The following is a 26,668-nucleotide window of genomic DNA, read 5'->3' on the forward strand; positions in this document are numbered from 1 at the left end:
AGTCCTGGATCCTAGCACCTGAGAGGCCCTTGGGTCCCTTTAACAGCTGTGATATTTACCTTGAGTGCTGCTATCCTAAATGGGCACACCCTTCTTTCAAATATTTGACATCGATTAATTTAAAATGATAATGAAAGAAATCTCATATTTCTTAATGTCCCAGATAAAATGGAAACAGTTCTTTGCATTTCCCATTGGGAGTCCCTGCTTATGTTTTTTGTTTTTGCATGGTACTGGGATCAAACCCAGGGCCTCAAACATCTTGGCAAGTGCCCTACCACTGAGTTACATTCCCAGCCCTGATTTTGTTCTTAATGGCTACCACCAATAAAAAGTAAAATAAAATAGAGGATTTGAAAATTTCTTTATATTTTCTGCAAATGCACATATTTTAAACATTTTAAGAGGTCCTTTAATCATATAGTAAAAAAATTGCCAGCAATGACCAAAATGCTAATTTTTCATTGACCTAATCTCACCATTTTTTTCAGGGCCTGAGGTATGCTCAAAGCACCAGGCCACAAGATACTTGTACATCTCTGACTCCAGGATCTGTCACAGTGACTGAAACACTTAACGACAAGGATCTACACATGCAGTTCTCTTTGTTATAGAACCTGCTCATACAGTGTGGTGTTGCACCATGGTGAGGCTCTGCATGAAGTCAGCGAACTGACTGATGAAGGATGACATGGAAGAGGTGAAACTACAAACTGCCCTTTGCAGTTGCTGCTTGCATCTGTATTAAAAGCCCAGGGAAGTGCTGGGGAGTGATACTGGCCAAATTATATTGTAATACTGTGTGCATGTATGAATATGTAACAATAAATCCCACCAATACGTACAACTACAATGCACCAATAAAAAATGTGGGGTTAAAAAAAGCCCATTATAAGGAAATATCCCAGAAGGAAAACAGAATTTTCCTGACATAAGTCAGGTCATCAGGTAAGCCAAATCTGTGACATTTTGGAAAACAAGTGACTCTTCTGCCTCTCAGAAGCCATGGGGTCTGAGCAGCCACCAGGCTCTCTGCCCATCCATTTCCTCTTCAAGCTAATGCAGAACATTTCAAATTAAGGTAAATTAGCTTAATGCTAAGTGTTTTTTATGAAAGATACATAAAATTTAGGAAGAGAGGAAAAAAGAGCAAAGATGACAAAAATATTTGTTACACAGTATCCTAAAACTTACATGTATCATATTAACCTGTGAAACTTTCTTGAATATATAAATATGAATAAACAAAATAATAATACTTTCAAGTAAAAATAATACAAAAATATGATATTAAATGCATTGTATTACAGGATAAATAACTTTAGAAATCTTAACTTTATGATTATAAAATATATGAAAGCTGTTCCATGATTTTCATATTAAGCTAACTCTACGGTGGCACAGTGGCACACACTTGTAATCCCAGCATCTTGGGAGGCTGAGGCAGGAGAATTGCAAGTTCAAGGCCAGCCTGGGCAATTCACCAAGGTCCTTCACAATTTAGTGAGACCCTGTCTCAAAATAAATAAAAAAGGCTGAAGTTTAGTTTAATGGCAAGGTATCCCTGGGTTCAATCCCCAATACAAAAACAAACAAACAAATCCACAACCATAAAGCAAAAAACAAACTCCACCTGCCATTTTTTATTTCACAAACAGGGAAATTCTAGTGCTATTCCACTTAATTTAATTCTGGTTTATTTTCTTAATTCATTAACTAATTATTATTATTTTAAATTGAGGATTGAATCCAGGAGCACTCTACCACTGAGCTACATTCCCAGCCTTTTTCCTTTTTTGAGACAGGATCTCACTAAGGTGCTGAGGCTGTCTGTGAATTTATAATCCTCCTGGTCTTTGAGAGTCACTGGGATTACAGGTGTGTGCCACCATGCCCATTGATTTTGGGTTATTTTTTTTAAATGAGAAACATGAATGTATATTGGCAATTTTTCCTTAGTTGACTCCTTCTCCTAAAGAGACATGTGGGTTGGGAGATTCAGAGAAACTGTCTTTGTCCCTATATTATGGATAAATGTCTTGCCACACTTTAGACAAGACCAAGGAAGGAGAGTGGAGTCCCGACCGCCACTGTGGCAGGAGTTTGGAATCTCTGAAGGGGTAGCCCAGGTCTGCGGTTCCCAAATTTAACTGGGGAAACAGAGGGGATTTTTGATCTGAGGTGGATCTGACTCCCAGGGGAATGTCAGCATCCTTAGTAGCTTAGCAAGAACCTGTTTCAAAAATAAAAAAATTAAAAAGGCTGGAGATGGAGCTCAGTGATAGAGTAAGAAATTATGAGAAGAAAAAAATAAATAAAGGCAAGAATTAAAAGCTGATATATAGTAAATGTTCTAAACTATGCAAGTGATTAACAAGCCAGATGTTCCCCTGTTACTCCTAAAACAAGTATTGTGCCAAGTTCCAACCCAAGATCTGCTGGGTTCTGAGAGGAATGTGTAATAACAGCAGCAGCCAAGACTTACACACTATCAGCCTGGTTTTGTCCTGTGGGTTTGAACTACTAAGAACACATGCATTTCCCAAGGTTTAGGAAATAAAGAAGGCAAAAGAAAAACATCTTTGGGGTTTGCTTCAGTTGTTGATTAGACTTTGTGGAATGCAAATACAAGATGATAAAGCAGAAAGAAGTAATGCTTCTTAACAATGAGCCAAGCTGGCGTAATGAACAAAATACACGTTAACTTCCTTGCTATCTAATTTCCCATTTACCTACAAATCTGAGGCTTTTAATCTGCCTGGGTCCCTTGGCAAGAGGGTCAGAAGTCATTGTCACTCTCATCCAGGGGCTCAGGTTTCCGAACCCTTCGATTGGGCTTTGCTGGTGAGAGAGCAATGCTCTCATCTTCCAAATCATCGTCATCTTCTTCATCATCTTCCATGTCAATTTCACTGTCCTCCGAGTCTTCCTATAAGAAAAAGGCAACAAATGCAACTGGGGAGCCCACCTTGTCCTGAGAGACCCTGCCTCACTTCACTGTAGCACCAGGATTAAGAGCACAGTAACCAGCAACAGCTGACACAGCGGAGGAGCAGGGCAGTGCTGCAGTCAGGCATTGGGGCCTCAGCAGACCCTGCGGCTGGGAGACACCACCAGGTTCCTCATCCTACCAGCAACCTGAACACAATATGCAGCTGAGCTTGGTGCTGCAGGGGTTGGCTCACCAATGGTCACAAAGCACCCCTGTCTGCACACTAAGAGTCCTGGACACTGCTTGGCTCCTGGGGCACCAAAGATCCAATGGATAGCAAGGAGGAAGGGAAGGAAGGCTTGTTTTGGTTCCTTCCAGCTAGTGATGGAAAGCAACACAGAAAATGGGCGCAAAGAGCAAAGTGAAAGGCACACCTGTACCTCCATCATCTGGACCCAGGGAGACCAACTCAGGCCAACTTTAAAAGCGGATACACACACACACACACACACACATTTTCTTCTTAAAGAAAAACAAAAACAAAAAGACAGAAACCTTACACTACCATCCTCTCATGTTACTCCACCCTCCTCTTGGCTGAACTCTTTAGGAGAGTTGCTGAGCTCACTGTCCCACTCATTCCTCTCTAATGGACAGGCCGGCTAATGAGGCTCTCAGAAACCCTACCCTGCTCTCATCAATGGATTCCAACTCAACGGATTCACAATGCTCACCTTGCTTGACTTATGGGCTCCATCTGACAGAGGATCACCACTCCTTCCTTGAAACCCACTCCTCTGGCCTCTTCCCCCAGCTCTAGTGCCATTTACTCTGTCTCCCTTGCCTTACCCTCTTTGCTTCCTTTCTTTTCTTCCTGCTCCCCTGCTAAGCAAATTTATCTGCTATCATGGCTTCAATACCATATAGGTGGCTCCCCAACTCCATCTTCAGCTAGACCTATTCCTGAACAGACCTGAATTTCAACTGTCTATTCCACACTGACACATAGGTGTCTAATAGGCAGCTTACCCTTAGAACATCCACAACCAAACTTTTGATCTGCCCTCCAAGCTCCTCAACAGCCCTATCTCAGGAAAACAAAAAACAAAAAACCCTGCATTTAGTTGACTCAACCACAACCGAGGCGGCTTCCTCTCTCTTTAGCACCTATGTCTAACCCACTAACAAAACACGATGGCTCCCCCTCAGAAACATCTAGAACCTGACCTCCTTTAAGTACCTCCACTGCCACTCCCTGAGGCTGAGCCACTGTCACTTCTGACCTGCAAAACCAATGCTCACCTCCTTACCGGTTTTTCTCATGGATGAGCTAACTCCTGGCTCTCTGGGGCTGTAGTGTTTGCTGGTCCCACTCAGGGAAAAGACTGGGTTCTCATGGCATCTGTGAAGCTCATGACCCCTGCTACCCCTTTCAGCTCCTAGCTAGTTCCCTCCATCCATCACATTCCACGGCCATTCTCCCTAGGTCCACATGCCACTCCCATGCAGTTCATCGCCTCCTTTCATTCAGGCGTCTGCTCCAATGTCACTGCACCAGAGGCCTTCCCTGACCATGGGGGGACATCCTCCCACCTTGTCTCTGTCACTCCATCTCCGGAACTTGCTTTGATCTTCCTGTGCATCCTGCCTGGCACACCTGAGCAATGGCTTTCTCCCATGAATGTTTTAACAGGGCATACTGCAGGTACTTGACAAATGAATTTTTTTTTTAATTATTATTTTTTTATATTTATTTTTTAGTTGTATACAATACCTTTATTTTGTTTATTTACCTATGACTGTGGTATATCTGCTTGACTTCTATCACTGGAACGTACGTCCTAAGGCATGTATCCCCTGCTGTATCCCCCAGAGCCCACAACAGTACCTGGCACATGACAGGCACCTAAAATATGGCTGTTGAGTAGCTGAGCATTGACTTGAAGGACCAAGCCCATGCTTGGGGGCTGTATGACAAGTGACAAGGCAGGGAAAGACCTGAGCTATAACTGAAATTTCATTCTGAAAAGGACACAAGCAAATCTAACAGGGACAAAATCCCCTGCCTTCTTGGCACTACTGGCTCCCAAGTCAGACTCAGTTTCAGACTCAGGTATGTAGGACAGATGGATGGAAGCTACCTCACCCTCTATGCCCTACCTGTTAAAAGTTATTTTTGAGGTACTTTCCCTGTTTCTTTACAGACTGCTTCCTAGGAAATCAAGACCTAATCCTCCATGTGCATCCTGCCTGGCACACCTGAGCAATGGCTTTCTCCCGTGAATGTTTTAACAGTGCACACTGCAGGTACTTAACAAATGAATCTTTTTTTTTAATTACTTTTTTTATATTTATTTTTTAGTTGTACACAATACCTTTATTTTGTTTATTTATTTTTATGTGGTGCTGAGGATCAAACCCAGGGCCTTGCAAGTACTAGGCGAGCACTCTATACCACTGAGCCACAACCCCAGCCCAAATGAATCTTTGTACAGAAGCATAAGCCTCTACTTCTGTCTCTGAATGGCCATCAGTGCTGTGCCCAGATACAGGTGGATTTCGCAACAGAGCTGGTCTGGGGTCCAAGTCAGTTCTGACACCTTTGCCATTTGGGCCAAGCAGCATTACTAGGGGCTCTCAAAGGGTGAAGGCCCAGGGTGACGGTAGGGCATCCATAATGACTTGATACCTCTAGGACCCTCCTCTGCTTTCCCCTTCTAGTTAATTTCCCCAGTCAGTTATCAACCCAGTAAAGCCTAAGGTGATGTCTTAGCTCTTGCCCGGCCTGAGCCCTGGTCTAAAGAGAGCATTTTTATAATGTTCCTTACCCAGAAGGGAGCTGAAGACAGGGCTGGTCTTGGCTACAGCACTGTCCCTTGATTTCAGGGGCCTGCTGACTCCTAGCTACAACCTTTCCCATGTCTGGCCTTGGCACTTTCCCTTCCTACTGAGCCCAGGGAACTTGAGGCCTCTCTGCCTCTCACTGTGGGGTCTGTTCTGAGTGGCTTTTTGGCCAGCCGAGAGGAAGCATTGTCCCTGGGAGAGGCTCTGCTGGCTGAATGGGCTGACATACACCAACAAACAGACGAGGCAAAAAAGAAAACCAACCTGCTTCCTGGAGCTGGGAGTCTTGCATTTACCTAAGAGAGCTGGTGCTGCTTCCATCTTTGGAAAGCGAGAATGGAAAGAACAGTAAGAAGGCGAAAAAAGTAGGGCAAGCAAACTGTGTGAAATGAGAAATGAGCTATCAACAAGCAAAGAGGAGCTTAGCCCCTTAGTAGGCCAAACTCTGCCCCCAATCAGCAATATACTGGCTGGGAACAGACAGCCCCCTGGCTGCCAGCAGCTTCCTGAGCTAAACTAGTCTCTGAGGACAGCCCAAGACCAGAAAGTATAGAACTGCTTGGGGGGGCAGGATGCAGGGAGTTGGTTGGGACTCACATCGTCATCAGAGTCTCCACCTTGCATTGTGCCCACGACGCGTTTGCCCGGTCTTCCTGGAACAACAAAGGCATGCAGGAAACATGAAACTTTGGCAAGTAAGGAAGGAAATGGCATTCAGAATTTGTTCTCCCTTAGAAAACTGAGAAAAAGAAGCACACTAAAAACTCATTTAATCAGCGTCCAACTGACCAGAACAGTCAGTAAACAGTAATGGATACCCCATACTTCTACTCTGAAGGAAACAAGAAAGGCAATAAAATATAAACATGAGTAATCCCAGTGAGTTGAAAGGCTGAGGCAGGAGGATTGCAATTTCAAAGCCAGTCTCAGCAACTTAGTGAGACCCTGTCTCAAATTAAAAAAACAGGGGCTGGTGCTGTAGCTCAGTGGTAGAGCTCTTGCCTAGCATGTGTGATCCACTGGGTTTGATCCTCAGCACTGCATAAAATATATATAAATAAAATAAAGGTATTTTGTCCATCTACAACTAAAAAAAAATTAACAAAAATAAAAAAAAATAAAAAGCTAGTGATTGGGATGTAACTAGTGGTAAAGTGCTACGGGTTCAATCCCTAGTAACAACAACAAAAAATATATAACCAGGCACACAAGTGTGTGTGTGTGTGTGTGTGTGTGTGTATAAATGTGTGTGTGTGTCTGTATACATATATATATATATGTATACAGTGTGTGTGTATGTGTCTGTTTATAAAAAACAAAACAGGAAGGCCGGGGGTATAGTTCATCAATAGAGCACTTGCCTAGCATGTTCAAAGCCTTGGCTTCAATCCCAGCAGCACAAAACACAAAATAACCATTAATCATGAATTAAAATAAAATTTTAAAAAAGCACCCTGAGTGTTTTAGGAAAATTACTGAATTCCATTATTAGTTTACATGCAGTGGAACTGGCATGCTAGCTGTTGAAATATATCTTCCTTTAAGGAAACCAATGCCCCTTGTATTTGGATCTAGGTCTGAGCTTTGAAATGAAAAAGTTAAAAAAAAAAGTTAAGCACTACAATTAGTAATTCATCTTTCAAACATCATAATTATCTCAGAGATTCTCTTCAGAAGTCAGCAGTGTTTAGATGTGAAACCTGCAAAAACTCAGGGACTGTCCTTTATCAGGAGGTGGGGCAAGGGAAAGGAGCAAGCATGACCTCCAGCCAGGTCCATGTGAAAGGCAGCTTGGGCAGTGCATTGGGAGTACACTTGGGACAGGTTGAAATGACTGAGCACTATTTACAGCCAAAATGCAAAATCTTTCTCAAAGCCCTTTTTTAGCTTCTAGAACTGAACTCTGTGATTTTACTCTGTAGGTAAAGTGGTCAACAGAATTTAGGAGAACCAATGCTTTACACATGCCTTTTTACAGCCCTGGCTCCTATCCATCAAGTGGGAGTCATAATCTCTAATCTCTACTTATGCCCAAATGCTTTTTTTTAAAAAAATTATCTTATGAAATAATATAATATATAATGAAATAATAAATGAACAGAGCTAGGCTAAAAATAAGAGAAAGCAGCTGACAACCAAAGTTAATTGTAAAATGATGAAAGGACAATGATTCACCCTTAAATTTATTAGGTATAAAAATGCAACTGTACTCCAAACATTAAGTGGTGGTAGATAAGAAATGTATTTAAAGGCAAATACAGGTCAATTTAGTAACATTTATCAAAATTAGTTTATAGATGGGGCTGTGGTTGTGGCTTAGTGGTAGAGCACTTGCCTAGCATGAGTGAGGCACTGGGTTCGATCCTCAGCACTACATAAAAACAGATAAAGGTTTGTGACTACTTAAAATTAAATATATATATATATATAGTTTACAGAACCTTTGGCCTAAGAATTCCATTTTTTCATGATGCAGCCTGAAGAAATACTTGCAGAAAGAAGTATACATAAGAAAGAGTAGAAATAAGTGTCAAGTAAATGACAGGGTATGCCCAAATTAATTAGGAGTGTAGTCATACTACAGAATATGATGCAGTCATTAAAAAAAAATGAAGACATGGGGAGAGTCGGGAGAGTCACAATGTATTTAATCTTAAAAACAAAGGCAACTTGCAGAATCATACATAAGGTCTGGTCCCATTTAGGACAAAGAATTTTTGAGGTGATCTCTGCACCGACATTTGATTCTATGTGTGTATATGTATGTACAAGCTTGTATGTGTATGTGTAGGCACAGAAAGGCAATTTGTAAAGACACGAACCCCAGCCACTAGCTGTGACCCCTCTATGGTGGGAATGGGGCATGAAGAAGACCCCAGGGGAGCATCCCATCTGCATCAAAAATCCTGTTGCTTGGATCTTTGCAATTAGAAGGCAGAAAACAGAAGAACATTTTTAAAGGCTCAGGTGGTCATGTGATCCCTTCTCATTGCATTAACTTACTAACTATAATGGGTGCAATTGCACTAAGAGCAATTTAGGACTGAACATGGGAAGAATTGAGCTCAATGGCAGAGGCAGTGTGTTCCCATGGCCTCTGTGAGAAATGCCAGGCTATAAATAGGAATCATCTGCTCTCAGGACAGCAGGTAAAAGTGTTAGAAGCAACCATGACCACTGAGCAGTTTAAGAGCCAAATTCTGACAGACAACAGAGAAGAACAAATCTGGGCCAGAAACTGCTTCCAGGGACCATTCATGGTCCACTGTGTACCTTAATATTAAGCAGCCCCGATCCAATCCTGGCCATGGTGTTCTGTGAAACAGACCCAGGAAGTGGCACATGTGAAAGAAGCCATGCTACCTTGCATGAGCACCTCCATAGCCGTCCGTGGCTTGGACAGCCGCCGCTCCTCCAACTCACTGTCGGATTCATCATCCTCCTGGATGTCTATGTCTGAGTCATCATTACCTGGTGGGACACAAGCAGGCAGAATAAAAGAGCAACTCCATCATTACAACTGAACAGCTTTTGTCTAGTAAGGGTCATGCACAAAAATTTTCTGCCCTTCCTATCCTTTCTCTGGATTCATTAGATTTTATGAGACTCCCTGGATCCACTTGTGTAAACTTAGTGCAGAGTTAATGCAGACAATAATGTGCCACATTTGTTTTAAGCAATTTCCATGGCAAGAAAAAAGTGGGTCACATGTATTAGTTAGAAACACTAACAGTCTGAAATTTTAAAAACTGAGCAGCCACCTAACAAGGAAGGTGAAATTCTTGGTTCACTGAGAGAAAAAACACTCTCTGTTCAGTGTTAGGCCATTACCCCAACTCCAGCTCCCTAATCATATGAAGATGAGGAGAAGTAAGAAGAGGAGCCCACTGAAAAGACAGCTAAACAAGACCAGAGGAAGGAGGAGTCAGGCCAGGAGTGGCAGAGTGGGCTGTCTTGAGAAAGCTGGTGATGTGATGACTGGCAATGTGAGCTGGTGTGCATAATGCTGTTATGGGCCAGGCTATATGGGCAATGACCAAACAGACTCCATTTTACGCTGAGACTCCATGTCGTATAAAATACTTCTCCCATGGGAACACTCTGCCTCTGTACCTATCAACAGTTGCTTAGCATAGCATGTTTGATAACACAAAATGCCAATTCTTACACAATGTAAAACTGTTCTCTCTTTGACTCCCATTTTTCTTGGGAATGTACCCTGTCAAGAGATTGTCTAGATGTTAGTAACCATTCTCTAACTTGTACTCAGCTAGGGTCATCTGAACCCACTTCTCTTCTGCTTGCTTGCTTCTATGCCAGCCTGGACATCTGTGGGAAATTCCAGTGTACCCATTGCATTATTTCACTAACTGCTCAATTCAGCTTCCATACCCCTGCTTGCTTGTAGCTACATCAACCCGGATGTGGTTTTTGCCTATAAAGACCCTGAAATGCTCAGACTTGAGGCTGTTCCTTACAGAGACACTTATGGGTTTTGTGGGGAGTAGTCACCAGCTGGCTGGCTATTAAATAAAGACTCTCCAATTCAGACAAAATGGACTTGGTACGTTTTCTGAGAGGTCTGCCCCATAACAATGCTTCACTGAAGAAACTCCTTTATAAAAACACATCTTGGCTGGAGAGAGGAGCAGCTCAGGAGCAGTGCTTAGCAATCCCTGGGCCTGGGTTCCATTTCCAGTGACAAAAAAAAAGATGTATTTTTAAAAGGTCGTTTTCAGTGAAATAGCTCTTCATATTAATTCTTTTTTTTCTTTTTTAGTTGTGAATGCACACAATATCTTTATTTATTTTTATGTGGTGCTGATGATCCAACCCAGTGCCTCACACGTGCAAGGAAGATGCTCTACCTTTGAGTCAAGGCTGAAAATGCCCGTCTTTATATTAATTCTTAAATACTTCTCTGGAATCTTGCAGGCTGAACATTACCTAAATGGAAACTACAGAAGGAAAGTCTCCATGGTGGGAATAAAAAGCTCTCCCCCAGTACCTGACTTCTCTATATCTAGGGAATGATGTGGATTTTGATGGGGTTTGTAGTTGCCTTTCTTTTTTTTTCCTTAGCAGTGCTAGGGATGAAACCTAGGGTGCTGCCTCCACTGACCTACATCCTCAACCCTTTATATTTTGGGACAGGGTCTAGGTTGTATAGGCTGGCCTTGAATTTGCCATCTTCCTGCCTCAGTCTCCCAAATTGCTGAAAATATTTTTGTACCTACTATCAACAATGAGATTATATACATTAAAAAGTTTACAGCCTGGTGTGGTGGTACATGCTTGTAACCCCATATTATCTTAAGGCTGAGGCAGGAGAATCCCAATTACAAGGCCAAACTCAGCAACTTAGGCCCTAAGCAACTTAGATACTGTCTCATAATAAAAAATAAAAAGGGCTGAGGATGTGGTTCAGTGGTTAAGCACCCTGGTACCCCCCCCCCCAAAAAAAAAAGTTTACAGGGTAGATCTCATATAAATCGTTCTTACCATATTTTTTTAAAAAGTGCTAAAAGAAAATATTTACAAAATAAAAACTAATGTTAGAGAAAGTAAATGCAAATGTGTCAAGGCTGAAAATGCTAGTGCAGAACAAGCAGCTCTTTCCCAGCTCGGCCTTACTTCCACTCTTGAGCAGCCGCTTTTCCTCCTCCTTTAGCTTGTTCTGCATCAGGCGGAGAGTATTTTCAGCTTCCTGAGGGAAAGGAAAAACCATACTTAGAAGCCATGACCCTCTGGTAGACAGTCCTCTTCTCCTTTACCATGGAGTGAGCTCTGCTAGGTCTGTGATAAAGAACTGGGAAAGATCTAAACTTTCCTGAGCAACCCTTATAGTCCCCAAACCAGGGGCCCTTCCTCTCTGTGATCACCCAGCAGCCCTATGGAAAGGGCCTGAGAGGTGTACTGGGCCCCACGCCCTCTCACTCCTCCTGCTATACCAAGCAATACAACTGCTGCCATCACAGGTGCCATGTGGGCTGGCAGCCAGGACTGACAGGCATACGCCTCTTGCTCACAAAAGGTGGCACCAACGTTATTGTCTTCCTGCCTTGTGCCACCTCCACCACTCATTTTGAGAGATGCCAATGGACAGGTCAGGACCTGAAAAGACAGGAGGTAACAGCAATCTTAATTCCTGGCCCTGATTAAGCTAGGCCTGGTGGCATACACTCATAATCCCAGCTCTTGGGAGGCTCAGGTGGAAGGCCAGCCTAGGTAACAAAGCAAGACCCCATCTCAAAAAAAAAAAAAAAAAAAAAAATACAAAAACTGTGGCCTTGATTTGGAAATTAGTTTTCAAATTATTGTTGTTGATGTTCTAAACATTAAAAATAAAGCACAGCAGTGGGGGCTGGGGTTGCAGCTCAACAGTAGAGCACTCACCTAGTATGTGCGAGGCCCTAGGTTCAATCCTCAGCACCACATAAAAATAGATAAATAAAATAAAAGTATCATGTCCAACTACAATTTCACCTAGTATGTGCGAGGCCCTGGGTTCGATCCTCAGCACCACATAAAAATAGATAAATAAAAGTATCATGTCCAACTACAATTGAAAAATAAGTATTTTAAAAAAATAAAGCACGGCATTCAGGTATGAGATATATTGAGGGAACAGGTGCCATAAGAACCCACAGCAGGAGTGAATGCAGAATGGGAGGAGAGGACTTGCTGGAAGAAGGGGTAAGGGCATCCTCAGAAGCAATGTGGGCCAGGGGCTCTCCTTCTGAGGCATATTCTTCAGTATCTTCTCTGAATCCAGATAAAACAAAATGGCCATTAAAAATTTTCAATTTAATTTTACTTTTTTGTGGTACTGAGTCAAAATTTATTTTCACAGGGTTTTTATTGTGGTTTCCCAGATAGCCAATATTTATAATGTCCTGAACTTCAGAATGTACCCATTCTATACTGTTCCTGAATGGCTGCCCCTCTGCCACATAGCAGTGGTGGCAATGAGTTAGCTGAATCTAAAAAAAATGTATTACACACTCCCAATCAGCAATCTCAGACAATGTGCACAGGCTTGTAAGATGGTCAGCATTCCCTTAGTACCAAAAGTCATCAGGGAGACTGTAGAAAGGCAGACTATAGACCAACTTCACCTTGAACATAAGTTCTAAATGACTATTCTCAGTTTAAACAGAATATTTCTAAGAGTCAAGTCCAATGAAAACATGACTGTAGCCTGGCCCAGTGGCACACACCTGTGTTCCCAACTACTTGAGAGACTGAGGCAGGAGGATAGCAAATTCCAGCCTGGGCAACTTAGTGAGACCTCGTCTCAAAATAAATTTTAAAAAAGGACTGGGGTGTGGTGATGTATGTCTGTAATCCCAGTGGCTTGGGAGGCTGAGACAGGAGGATCACGAGTTCAAAGTCAGCCTCAGCAATTTAGTGAGGCCCTAAGCAACTCAGCAAGACCCTGTCTCAAAATAAAATATATAAAAAAAAAAAAAGAAAAAGAAAAAGAAAAAGTGATCACTGTGTACTCGATTTTCCTTTGCTTTGAAGCTCTGAATTTCACATTGATCAACTTGTGCTGATATCTAAAATACTCTTTCCTACATAAGACAGTTGTTTAGTTCTGGGTCACAATCAACCAATATAAAGCAGCGCCCAATGAGCTAGTTTGGGTTGTTCAATTAATAAGGGCTTGAAAATCTTCAAGTGCACTAAGAATGTTTAGATCTAAAGACCACCTGCATAATTTGTGGGGATCAGTGCAAAATAAAATGCACTTGCAAATTATGATGTATTTCAAGATGGTGATAGCAGAGCAAGTGCAGGCCCTTTTTAAACACAGGGCTACATGACTGCACAGGTCCATGTTGTTCCAGTTTGTACTCCTGACCAAACACTCATAACCACAACATCAAAAGAATCACATGAGCAACACTCAGATTAACACTTTTTTTCACAATGATATCTACAAACTGACATTTCACCAAGCTCAAAACAACATGCCAGGAGGAGCAGTCTGCAGAGAACAGGCCAAAGACTCACTTCAAACCTCTCCTGCTCCATCCTGTGATGATCCTCAAGCTGCTGTTCCAGGTAAGCCAAATTTCGAAATTTTTCTAGGTAAACATCATAGTGCTTTTGCAATTCTTCCTCAATCTTCTCATACTCATCCATAAAGGCTGGTCTAAAATGAGCACATGAAGTTAAAAATGAAAGGTTAATTAATATACAGTGACTTGAAATTTTTATTCATATCCAGACTCCACCATGGCTTTCTTTGGAAACCTTTAATTACAGAAGGATCTTTACTCTTGATAAGTGCTCAAGACTCATGTCCTTTTTCTCCTCCCTACCCACTTAATAAGCCTTCCTTTCCCTTCTTTTCTTCCTTCCCTATTTTCTTTTCTGCGACTGAACTCAGAGACCACTGAGGTACATCCCAAGCCCTTATTAATTTTATTTTGAGACAGGGCCTTGCTAAGTTGCTGAGGTGGCCTGGAGCTTGTAATTCTGCCTCAGCCTCCTGAGTAGCCAGGATTCAGGTATGTATTACAGGTGGAACATGCCTGTTACAAACTTCTTTTTAAATTACAAGTAAGATGTTTATTAAAAAAAAAAAAAAAAAAACTTGAAATAATCCTGAGTGTACAAAGAACAAAGTAAAAATTATTCATAATCTCATCACCAAGTATGTGTGACAGACATTTATTTTTAGTTGTAGTTGGACAAAGTACCTATATTTATTTATTTTTATGTGGTGCTGAGAATCAAACCCAGGGCAAGCACTCTACCACTGAGCCACAACTCCTTCCTGGAATGTATTTTTTTTTTTTAAATTAATATTTATTTTTTAGTTTTCGGCGGACACAACATCTTTGTTTGTATGTGGTGCTGAGGATCGAACCCGGGTCACACGCATGCCAGGCGAGCGCGCTATTGCTTGAGCCACATCCCCAGCCCCCTGGAATGTATTTTTTTAACAAAAATTAAATGTTGCCATAAATGAAGCTTTGTAGTTTATTTTAATATATTGCTGACTTCAATAAAGAGCTAAAAATAATTATATGCCTATACAACTCTTAAAAATCATAAAGTTAAATATATTTTACAATTTTTTTTCTTCATGTGTGTGATGGGGATTGAACAACCCAGGGCCTTGGGCATGTGAAGTAAGCACTCTACCAACTGAGCTATATCCCCAGCCCAATAAATTAAATATATGCATTGTTATCTTGGCTAAATATAATGTTCCACTGTTGGGATATACCAAAGTTTAACGGGCTGCTGCAAATGAATGCAGTTTTTAAACAACATAAGACTTACAGATAAACCATTACATAAAAACTTGTTTCAACAGGGTGTAGTGGCACATGCCTACAACCCCAGTAGCTCCAGAGCTTAGGCAGGAGGCTCTCAAGTTCAAGATCAGCCTTAGTAACTTAGTAAGACTTTGAATTAAATAACAAGTAAAAAGAAGCCAAATGCAGTAACACATGCCTGTAATCCCAGCAGCTCAGGAGGCTGAGACAGGAGGATTGCAAGTTCAAAGCCAGCCACAGAAACAATGAGGTGCTGAGCAACTCAGTGAGACCTGTCTCTAAATAAAACACAAAACAGGGATGGGGGTTGAATGCCCCTGAGTTCAATCTCCCTGCCCCTGCCAAAAAAAAAGTAAAAAGGACCGGGGGTGTACTCAGTGGTAAAGAACCTAAGTTCCATGCCCAGTACTGGAAAAAACAAAAACAAAAAACAAATCTGTTCAGAACTAAGGCCCTCGGTTTGATTCCCCAATGCTGCAAACAAAAACAAGCTAACTCTGTTTCAACTAATTGGTTAAACTTTTTCTTATTCTTGATCTTAAGGGAAAATTTTGTTCTTCCAAAAATACAAACATAGAGCTGGGCATGATAGTGTGCACCTGTAGTCCCAGCTCCTCAGGAAGCTAAGGCAGGAGGATTGCTTACAGCCAGGACTTCAAAGGCAGCTTGGGCAAAACAGCAAGACCCCATATCTTAAAAAATAATAAATAAGTAAATACATACACATCCACACACATCACTGGGAATAGATATAACTTAGTGTTAGAGTACTTGCCTAGGAAGCATGAGGCCCTGGATTTAATTCCTAGTACCAAAAATAATAGTAATACATACACACACACACACACACAAAATACATGATATATATACCCACAAACTAAAAGTAACTTATAATCTCTTAAAATAGAACAAATAAACTTGTATACTAAAGGATCTGGGCTTCAGCAGAATGACTTTATGCCTTAAGACAGAATTTGTTAATAAGACCAATTGAGGGCTGGGGCTGTAGCTCAGTGGTAGAGCGCGTTCCTTGCACATGTGAGGCACTGGGTTCGATTCTCAGCGCCACATAAAAATGAATAAATAAAATATATATTAAAAAAAAAAAAAAAGGCCAACGGAGCTGGTGGTGCTATTTCAGGAGTGGAAGGAGAGTTGCTCCCCACGCAGTGGAGAGCAATGGCAAGGAGTGAAGGTCGGAAACAAGTGAAAAAGGTGGGCAGCAGCTCCAAGAAAACAGAAGCACACTGATACAGCAGCTGTCCTGTACTTTCCTACCCTGCTCCCCAAAATCGTACTCCAGTGAGATCCAATCAGAAGGAAGCTGAGTTGCTAAAACGTGAGGAATCGTCCAAGTCTAAAAAGTCTACAATCTACTCAAACCAAGAGGTGGGAGTATGTTCTGTTTCTACCTAATTTAGGCAAGGTCTTAGGAGATGAAGCCTAGTGTAACTCCCACCATCTGGATTTACCTGCTCTACCTCACGATCCAAGCCATAAACATTTAAAAGGGTGGCTGAAGAACTCAGCTGTCTCCTAGACCCTGAGACTTGGGTGCAGCATGCCACCCCAAGCGTGACACCTCGCAGGGGGTTCTGCTTGCTACTGGAAAAGTCAAAGCCAGTGAACTCTGAGCCTTTGTTATAGCTTTACAAGACACCCTTCTACTTACTCAAGTGTTCACACCTACCTGACGCTCTGTAGAGTCTGCAGTCGCTTCCGATTTCTTTCCAGTTCTAATTTTCTCTTTTCAATTTTGGCTTCTAAATTAGCTTCATCGGAGGCCACATTATTGAGCAGGTCTTTAGTCTTCTGAACCTGCACCTACATTTAACAGGAAATAATGAGACCATGTGGACTCTTTGAAGATGGCAACTTCTCAGTTCTTCAGACCCAGCAAATCACACTGAACAAACAAAAGCACAGACAACACAGGTACTCCCCCAAGCAATGCTGCACCTCACCACCTAGTTCCAGGAAGAATCATGCACAGATTTTTTATTTCAGCAGTACTGGGGATTGAACTAGGGGTGCTCAACCACTGAGCTGCATTTCCAGTCCCCCGCCCCCATTTTTTTATTATTCATTTTGAGACAGGGTTCCCGCTTAAGCTGCTCAGGCTGACCTCAAACTTGTGATCCTCTTGCCCTAGGCTCCCAATAGCTGGGATTATAGGTATGTGCCACTGTGCACAGTAAAAATTATTATTTTCATGAAAAGCAGGCATTTCTGCCCAGGGAAATAAATGAAGATGACAAGAAATGTCTTAATGGTGTACCTGTCCAGCTCGCCTGGCTAGAACTGGGTGCCTACGCTTGCACTGTGGGCTTGCCTTCCAACACTAGGCTGCTCCCCTGGTGACAAGTATCTACTTATAGAACATGCACACAAAAGTATGGCTGTACTCAGGAGGGACAAAAAGAAATATGAGCTGGCCCCAATTCTAACCAACTGCCTGCTAGGATAGAAAAAAGGTCTCTTTTCCTCTTGATGTAACAGAAGCTTGACGATAGACTAAAAGAGAAAAACCACGGTGTTGGTGAAGTCAGCATCAAAGCAGCGTGACCTCATGGAAGGTCAAGTGGTGTGCTGGTGTGCTCCACCCTTTGGAAGGGACCTGTGTAGAAAGGGACAGAGGCCCAGGGCAATGGGCCTGAGGAGAGGAGGGAAGGGGCAGAGACCACTGTTGACAGCCAAAGACCTTCTTATGCTCTGGCTTGAAGCAAGTTCTGTGGGAGCAACTGCCCAGTGATGTCTGTGTCATCTGGGAAGCTGGGCGGCAAGTGCCCCATGGCTCAGAGTGCCAGTGAGCCACACCAGGAATCTAGACGCAACTGTGGACGCCCTCCTTACTGCTGTGACTGTACAACCCTACATCAGGTTTCTGAAGGTGAGGTAGGTTTCCCTTCAGTAAGTCCCCATGTGTCAGTGTCTCACAAAGGTTTCCTGACAGTTTACCCACAGGCCACTGAAAAGCTACGGAGTTCACCTGAGAAGCCCAGATACTCTTCATGATTCTCAGAGATTTAAGTGCGTTTTTGGAAGCAACCACAGTTACTGTCAATGAATTTATGGTTTAACTTTCATTAACCATTTGGTCTAACTACATTAACCACTCTTAAGATGCTTTCTTTAAAAAAAAAAAATCATTAATGATTCATGAACTGCAAATACTTTAAAAACCCAAGTAGAAATGTGAGTCTGCTCCAGTCAGAGGAAAGGTAGGTCCCTCCTGAACAACTCAGCTAGTATCAACTGTTCTCTGAATCAGTTAGACTAAAGCCTAGTGAATTTATCTGACCTCAGAAATGAAAATTATTAAAGGTATCTGTTCCTCAAATATGAAAGACAGACATCTGTAAACACAAACAATTTTTCTGTTTTCTGAAATAACTGGTCTTTACTTCATATCCCCTTTTAAGTATCCATATTGTTGTTTTGGTTTTATTTTTAGAATTATAAAACATAACAGGTATTTTCCAACAATGAAAGGAGATCATAAGACATGATCCAGGGGCTGGGGCTGTGGCTCAGTGGTAGAGTGCTCGCCTAGCATGCATGAGGCACTGGGTTCGATCCTAAGCACCACATAAAAATAAAAAAATAAAGATACTGTGTCCACCTAAAATAAATACATAAATAAATATTTTTTAAAAAAGACATGATCCGGGTTGGGGTTGTGGCTCAAGTGGTAGCGCGCTCGCCTGGCATGCGTGTGGCCCGGGTTCGATCCTCACCACCATATACAAACAAAGATGTTGTGTCCACCGAGAACTAAAAAAAATAAATATTAAAAATTCTCTCTCTCTCTTAAAAAAAAACAAAAAAAACATGATCCAGCTCATTTTTTAACATATGAGAACTAAAGGCACATTCATGCCACATTCACTTGATTCGGTCAGAGTGTTGCCAAGCATGAGGATGAATTAGTATTTTTTAAATTTAAAAAGTCACAAACTCACAGAAAAGCTAGAGTATAATAATAATAGCATTTTTTTTCTACCCAGGGGAGAATGGTGCTGCCCTGAAGTCCCAGTACTTCTATAGACAGGGACTTCCTCCTCTACAAGCATAATGCCATCAGCACAGCATATGTAAGCAAAGGCCCATTTAGTCTCCCCTCTCATCCACAGGATTCCCCCCACCCATCCCCTACAGGCAGCAGCCCCATGGCACACAGGTGTCACTTCTCTGGGGCCTCCTCAATCTGGAGGGTTCCTCAGCTCTGTCTTTGATTGCCTCATTTTTGAGGAGGACAGGCCAGCTCATTTATGAAATGCCCCCCGGTCTGTCTGATCAGATTTTGATCATGCATCCTGAGCAGGGATACTGCAGAAAGGGCTGCCTGCTATCAGGGACCACAGTTTTGATTTGTTTCACTGTGGTGATGTTTGCTTTGGTCATTTGATTAAGGGGTGATGCCAGGCTTCTAAGAAGGTACTCTTCTCCTCTTTGTAATTAGTAAGTATTTTGTTAGGAGATACTTCGAACATTTATTTCTTAAATATAAGAACCCATGGTTTTCTATTTCATTCAATTGCACTGTAAAATCAATTACTATAATTTATTTACTTAGATGCTTACACTAACTCTGGTTTGGCCAGCAAAAAGCCAATCAAGCTGGCCCTGTGGCCCTTTACCAGATCCCTGTACTTCTTCGAACACTTCCTTACTTTGACACACAAGCTTGTACTTCTCTGGACCCAGCTCTGAGGAACCACCCAGCCCCCATAAAACTGATGAATTTATTTTTTGGGGGTGGGGGTATCAGGGATTGAACTCAGGGGCATTCGACCACTGAGCCACATCCCTAGCCCATTTTGTATTTTATTAGAGACAGGGTATCACTGAGTTGCTTAGCGACTTGCTTTTACTGAGGCTGGCTTTGAACTCATGATCCTCCTTGCCTTAGCCTCCCGAGCAGCTAGGATTACAGGTGTGTGCCACTATGCCTGGCCAAAATTGACGAATTTTAAAACATGTTTTTCAGTTGCAGATGGACATAATACCTTTATTTATCTATTTATTTATTTATTTATTTTTATGTGGGGCTGAGGATCCAACCCAGTGCTTCACATGTGCCAGGCAGTGCTCTATCACTGAGCTACAACACCAGCCTAAACTGATGAATTTTTATTAAACAGAAGAAATTGTTCTTATGCATATGAGGAGAAAAACAATAGCAGTCAGTAACCTAAGGCTCCTAGAATACCCTCTAAATCCCTTTGAAATACCCATCACTAGGTGTAGTTTGTTCTATCTTATGCAGGTATAAAATACATATTTTTGAGTCCCAGGCATAAAAAACTTAAATAAAAACCAAACTAATCTTACCAAAATCTCTTTTATTGCAATTCTCATTACTTTTTCAGTTTCATTTATTTCCAGAGGTCTGGCAATGGCTTCTGTTCTCAGTTCCTAAGAGAAACAATAAAATCATTTACATATATTTTCAAAAAAGGAGTATTCAAAACCAGTGTTCCTAGATCCACATCTGGCTTATGGACTAATTCTCAAAAGTTTCATTACAGGACTGGGGACACAGCTTGATGATGGAGCACGTGGTTAGCGCATATAAGGCTCTGGGTACAATCCCCAGCACCAAAAGAAAAAAAGTCTCATTATAATGTGGATCTCTGATGTAAAAAAACCTCTGCCCATGACCTATAAATGTCCTCTGATGCCAACCTTGTCTCTCCCCAGATCTCAAGATTCTCCTTTTCAGTTCAAGGCCCAACATGCCCTTAGCTCTATGTGCAAACCTGAACTTAGCATCTGTTACCTTTTCTCCCAAATTTACTTCATGACTTACATTTCTGTTCAAACTAAGCACAACATAACTTGCTGTCTAAATCCCTGCTATAACCTTTTTTATGATTAAGTCTTTCTAAGTTGCCTATTACTGACAAATGCAGATGAGAATGGTCACCTTGATCCTGCCGCTAGTATTAAGCATAAACCAAACAAGGGGGCCTTGTGGCTATCATATCAGTACTGGGAACTTTGGAACCATGGGATTTTAATGTGGATGTAGTTATTAACCTGGTTAGAGACTGAATATTTGTCTCATTCCTGAGGATCCTGTTGAAACTCTAACCCAAAGGGTGGTATAAGGAAGTGAGATCTTTAGTATGAGTTAGATCATGAGGGTGATACCCTCATGAAGGAATTAGTGCCCTTGTAAGAGAGACCTGGAATGCTCCCTCATCCTTGGCCAGATGAGGACATAGCAAGGAAATACCATCTATAAGGAAGGGGCCCTTACCAGACACCAAATACACCAGCACTTAGATCTAGGACTTCCTAGTCTCCAGAACTGTGAGAAATAAATTTCTATTGTTTTCAAACCACTGAGTCCATCATATTTTGTTGTAGTAGCCCAAATGGATTAAGATGCAGCTCCTAGAGCTCCTATCACACTCTACCTTGCACTTCTGTTACTCTTGTACATCTCATCTACCCCACTGGTGGGAAGCAGTGAGGGAGGGCAGGGATCATGGCTATGGCTTCCTTAAGAAGGCAGAGCTTGATGCTGTGCCTGTGGCTGGCACTGGCTCTCAATGTAAGTTTCCTGAGTGTGTGTACACACATTGTGGGGTGGTGGCAATTGGGAATTGACCACTGGGCTACCTCCCCATCCCTTTTTACTTTTTGAGACATGGTCTCAGTAAGTTGCCCAGGCTGGCCTCGAACTTGTGATCTTTCTGCCTCAGCCTCCCAAATAGCTGCGCTTACAGGCGTGCACCATTGTGCTGGCTAACATACCACATTAGAGAAGTACTACATTCAGAGCTCATGGTTTCCTTGGGAACAGTTCAGTCACTGATTATTTATTATTCCCTAAAGGACAGTGCTGAAAGAGTGTCCGGTGGATGTTGGTGAAGTCTTACAATGATGCCATAGTTCCCCTGGTGCTCAGCAGGTCACCAGCTCTGTCTCTGGGTCTCAGGAAGGTGTATAGACACACAGGCACTATTGTGCTATACACAGAAAACCTGGAATTGACTCCCCAGTTACCAGAAATGGGTGTCAGATGTTAGTGGCAGATTTGTTACGCCTACCACTTCACCTGGTAGCAACACTAGGTTGGCACATGAAGAGCCAGGATGGTAATGTGATATCCAAGCCCTCACCCCTGATATCTACCTTCCAGTTTGTTCCTGGGTTACAGTGAAAAGTAGGGGGACAAATACCTTTACACTGTAGCAGAAATGTCAGAACACAGGCAAGACAGTAAGAGAGGTGTTGAGGCTGGCATACTTAATAGAAAGCGAGGGAATGAAGTTCATTTACTGTAAAAACACTAGATTGGACATGTATGCTTCAAATGCCATCAATCGTTACAGGTAAGGATTCAACAGTACTTCGTTTCTTCTTGAACCAGTACTTCTCCAATTCTGCTGCTTGTTGGAATAGCCTGGATAACTTTAAACCCTGATCTGGTTTTTAGCCTCTGATAGGCCAACTCACTGGTATGAGGACAACCTGGACATAGGGTGAGTCTAAGGTTCAGTAAAGTTTAGTAACCACATTATTTATAACAGACAAGTGCATGCCTGTTCCTTGGCTGGCACCAGTTGAAATAAAGGATTATAAATAAGTTTAAAAAGTAACATTGATTCCAACTGCTTAGGAGTGACTGCCTGGATCACTGGTCCTAAACTTTGGTGTATGTTTCACCTGGAAGACTTGAAACTCAATGCCTAGGTCACATTTCATAACAGAGACATCAGAATAAAAGCTTGCTTCAGGAGTTTGTAAAGATTCTCCAAGTGAGGCCACAGGAGCAACGTTTAGGATCCATAGGCTGAGAAGAGCATTGCTGAGAATTCTGAGGTTGAGTTCATGGGGAAAAGAGCACCATGATCAGCAAGGTTAGGCACAGGTTCAAGGACAATCTCAACCACATGCCAATATTTGCCACTCCTGAATTAGAAGTTCAAGGTATTAAAACCAGTAGATTAAAACCAGGACCTAACATTTTACATCACTTTCCACATATTACCTCATGTAATCACAGGTAAAGTTTAATACAATAAGAACCACCAAAAAGCAAGAAGCATAATTGAAAAAGAAAACCTGGAAGGAAAAAATCTGCATTCTTTCTCTGAACAATGCTTACCCTCAATTCAACCTCCTTGCCCAGCAAGTCATATAGTGATGCTCCTTTGGAGGTGATTTCAGAAGCAAGCTGCCTGGCTGCTTTCAAATCTGCAATCTGGAAGGTAAATATCAGAAGCATGAATTTCAGTTTTTTTTTTTTTTTAATAATTTTTTTTTAATATTTATTTTTTAGTTATCGGCGGACACAATATCTTTGTTTGTATGTGGTGCTGAGGATCGAACCTGGGCCACACGCATGCCAGGTGAGCGCGCTACCGCTTGAGCCACATCCCCAGCCCCGAATTTCAGTTTTTAACAGGCATCCACAACCAGTTGCATATTATCAACTGCTACCTTTAGGGAGAATATGTTTTTAGCAGTCCCACAATTACATGCTGTAGGACAGCACTCCCAGGACATCTGCTTAGGAAACACTGACCTAAGTACAAATAAGACCAATTCCAGAATATCTGGTGTCTCCAAAAACCAAATCTCAAGCCAATCTAAATCCAGAGAAACAGAAAGAAGAAACCTGACATGCTTCCAGTTTTGAATAGGTTACAATGGGTCCAGCAACAGCAGTGGGGTGACCAAATGAAGGGACAACCTAAGGGACACCTGCCCTACTGCAGCATCCTCAAGGCCTATATTCAACCTACCCTGTCTCCTCATTCCCTGCCTCTGACTTTCCCCCATAGGGTGCTGTGAGGCTCAGGTGTGGTAGCATCCTCTAAGTACTCACAACAGTTCTCAACTCCCACAAGCATGGGGGCTACTGCCAGGAAGACAATGCCAGTGACTATGATGCCAATTTAGCAACCAGTCTTCTTTCTTAGGGTATGTGTGTGCTCCCCTCTTCCTTGAGTGTGTTATATTTCCCAAAGATCCAAACATAAACATCTACCTGCTAGGTCATTCTCTCTCTCCAAAACAAAGAATCCCCAACTGCTCTTTTATTTCCAACACACTAGCAAGAGCCTGGGGACATGGTCTGTTCCAGCTCCAGCTGCTTTTCCTACTTGACTGGCAACAAGTTTCTAACTTGCTTTGCAGGATTCTCCTCACCTTCCCCACCTCTTGACAGTGATACCGGCACTCCTTCTAACCCCATGACTTTAATTCTACCTATGTGCTCCTAACCCCAGCTCCAGCCTCACATGCCAACTACCTGCTCAGCATCTCTACCTGGACATCCAGGGCACATCATAAATATAACATGTCCAGAACCAAACTCATCTTCCCCACCATACCTCTGCCCTTTCACACTCTTCTTTACTTCAGCTAATGGCAACTAAATCCTTCCAGGTGCTCAGACCAAAAACTTCAGAGCTGAATGTCTAATACTATAACTGTTAGCTACATATGGCCACTTTCACATTTAAATGACTTAATAATAAAGTATAATTTAGAGCTCATCTCCCCAGCTGTGCTAGCACTTTGGCCAGTGGCTTCTGGAGAAACACAGCACAGATACAAACCATCAGCAGAGCAGGTCTGACAGTATTGTGCCACTTTGGGATCTTCCTTGTGTCATCTCACCTACCTCAATCCATAGTCAGTCCCATAAAATCTACCTTCAAAATATGTCTGCACCTGTAGCTACTTTTCTTTACCAGGGGCCTGGCTCCTGGTTATAAAACAATGTGTGAAAAACTAATAATAAATAAAAGTAAAAAGCAAACAAACAAATAAAAAAACACATGATTTTTCAGGCCTGACCATGATAATTAGAAGGCTTTCCCTGGCAGGCCTCACAGAGGAGAGCTGTCCTGATCTCTGACGAGGGGCATAGCTGATGCACTGGTCTCTGAAGGGCACAGCAGGCAGGACTCAGGCCCCTCGCCAGTCATGCTCTAGTCTTGTGTTCCTAGCCTGGTTGCCTTTACTCTAGTCTCCTCATCTGAGCCTTGGGCCGAAGTCTCTTCAGGTGCCTCTCCTGGAGCATGGGACTCAAAAACACCTTCCCCACCTTGGCAGTATCTAATACTTTTCCACTTCTGGTCCTCCCTTCCCCCCACTTCAGGGTCCATAAAACCACCAGAATCTTTTGTTGGGGGTTCTGGCCCTTAACTGGCAAATGCATCATTCTATGGGGGAAAATGAAACAGACAGTTATCCCTTTCCTCTGGCTTTAGAGTCTTGCTCAGACCACGGCAATCAATGATTAACTTCCATGCTCGACTCTCACTTCAGTCTGGTGGCAATGAAGCAGGCAGAGGGATCCTTTGCACAGAAAATTCAAGCTTAAAAATCTCTGCTCAAAATCCCATTTTCCAGCTCAAGTAAAAAAATTAAAGGTTTTATTTCCTGGGACCAGAGGGCCTCCCGTCCTGGCTCTCACTACAGAGATCCCTTGCTCTTTTCAAACATACAAAGCACACTGTTATCTCAGGACACACGTCCCCACCCCCATTTGCATGGCTGTTCCTTCCTTCCCTCAGATCTTTGAAGCCACCCAATCCATGAGGCCTTCCTGGTCACACTAGGAAAAATACCTTCCCCAGCACTCTCCATCCTGATCCTGCTTTGTTATTCTCCATGGTGGTACTTTTAATATTGGGGTTCACAGTCTGACTCCCTCAACTAAGCAACAGGACAGAGGACTTTATCCTCTTTGTTTACACCTATATCCCTAGCACTTGAACGGTTCCTATTAAATATGAGGCTTTCAGTAAAGAATTGCATTAATTCACTGTGACTTTCCTTTTATCAGAATGCTGATGAGCACAAAACTGGCCAACTGCCCTTGGTCAAGCAGTAAGGAACGTGGTGGTGCTCTGAGTGCCATGCACATCCTACTCCCAAGTCCAAGAAATAAGCACTCCTTTAATCCTTACCTTGGAGCCGAGATCAAACTTGAATTTGCTGACATCTTCCTCTCCTATTTTTGAACTCTCCATCCCTTTGGTCTTCATAGCATTATAAAGGACAGATGTGACCTTCAGCAGTTCTTTCACTGCATAGCCATCAGCCTGGTAAAGCTTCTTAGTATTGAGTTTTATATGTGCCTTCGTGGCCTATTTAAAAAAAAAAAATATTAAGGCCCTTTCTAAATAATCCTATATAATCTAACCCAAATCCTATGCAGGTAATTTGAAAATGTCTCTGCTGAGAATTGGGAGACAACCTAATAGTATTACGAGTAAACATCTAAGTGACTCATGCATTGTGATCTGGTATATAAATTGATACAACCTTGATGGAGAGCAATTTAGTATGACACCAAAATTACACATGGACATATCTTTTGGCCCAGCAGTTTCATTACTAAGAACTTACTCTAGGGATATACGTAGACACCAAATGATATGCATAGGCTATTCTTCACAGCATTGCTTCAAAGAGTGAAAGTTGGAAGCAACTAAATACCTGTCTACATAAATTACATCAATAATGGTGTATCTATGGGGGGGGGCACTCAAGTGTAAGAAAGAATGAGGAAATTCTGTATGGGTCTGGAAAGTTCTATAAAACATACTATTAAATGAAGACA

General features: G+C 42.2%; 1 protein-coding gene across 9 annotated transcripts in view; it reads right to left on the bottom strand.

Annotated features, from left to right (window-relative positions):
* The window catches only part of Cluap1 (clusterin associated protein 1), a 33,695-nt gene that overhangs the window by 2,994 nt on the left and 4,033 nt on the right, over positions 1 to 26,668 (bottom strand). For 6 of the 9 annotated variants that reach the window (XM_076840231.1, XM_076840233.1, XM_076840234.1 and 3 more), the window contains 10 exons: positions 26,013 to 26,192; positions 23,195 to 23,290; positions 20,407 to 20,490; positions 16,763 to 16,896; positions 13,796 to 13,937; positions 11,411 to 11,483; positions 9,140 to 9,247; positions 6,374 to 6,429; positions 6,041 to 6,097; positions 390 to 2,929 (listed from right to left, as the gene is read on the bottom strand). In XM_076840231.1, coding sequence (XP_076696346.1) covers positions 2,780 to 2,929; positions 6,041 to 6,097; positions 6,374 to 6,429; positions 9,140 to 9,247; positions 11,411 to 11,483; positions 13,796 to 13,937; positions 16,763 to 16,896; positions 20,407 to 20,490; positions 23,195 to 23,290; positions 26,013 to 26,192 — 1,080 coding nt within the window. In that variant the 3' untranslated portion in view covers positions 390 to 2,779. Of the gene's footprint in view, positions 1 to 389; positions 2,930 to 6,040; positions 6,098 to 6,373; positions 6,430 to 9,139; positions 9,248 to 11,410; positions 11,484 to 13,795; positions 13,938 to 16,762; positions 16,897 to 20,406; positions 20,491 to 23,194; positions 23,291 to 26,012; positions 26,193 to 26,668 lie in introns of those variants that run through there. The other 3 variants (XM_076840232.1, XM_076840239.1, XM_076840237.1) reach the window with 3 other exon arrangements.

The sequence above is a fragment of the Callospermophilus lateralis genome, chromosome 19, assembly GCF_048772815.1.
Source record: "Callospermophilus lateralis isolate mCalLat2 chromosome 19, mCalLat2.hap1, whole genome shotgun sequence".
Taxonomy (NCBI): domain Eukaryota; kingdom Metazoa; phylum Chordata; class Mammalia; order Rodentia; family Sciuridae; genus Callospermophilus; species Callospermophilus lateralis.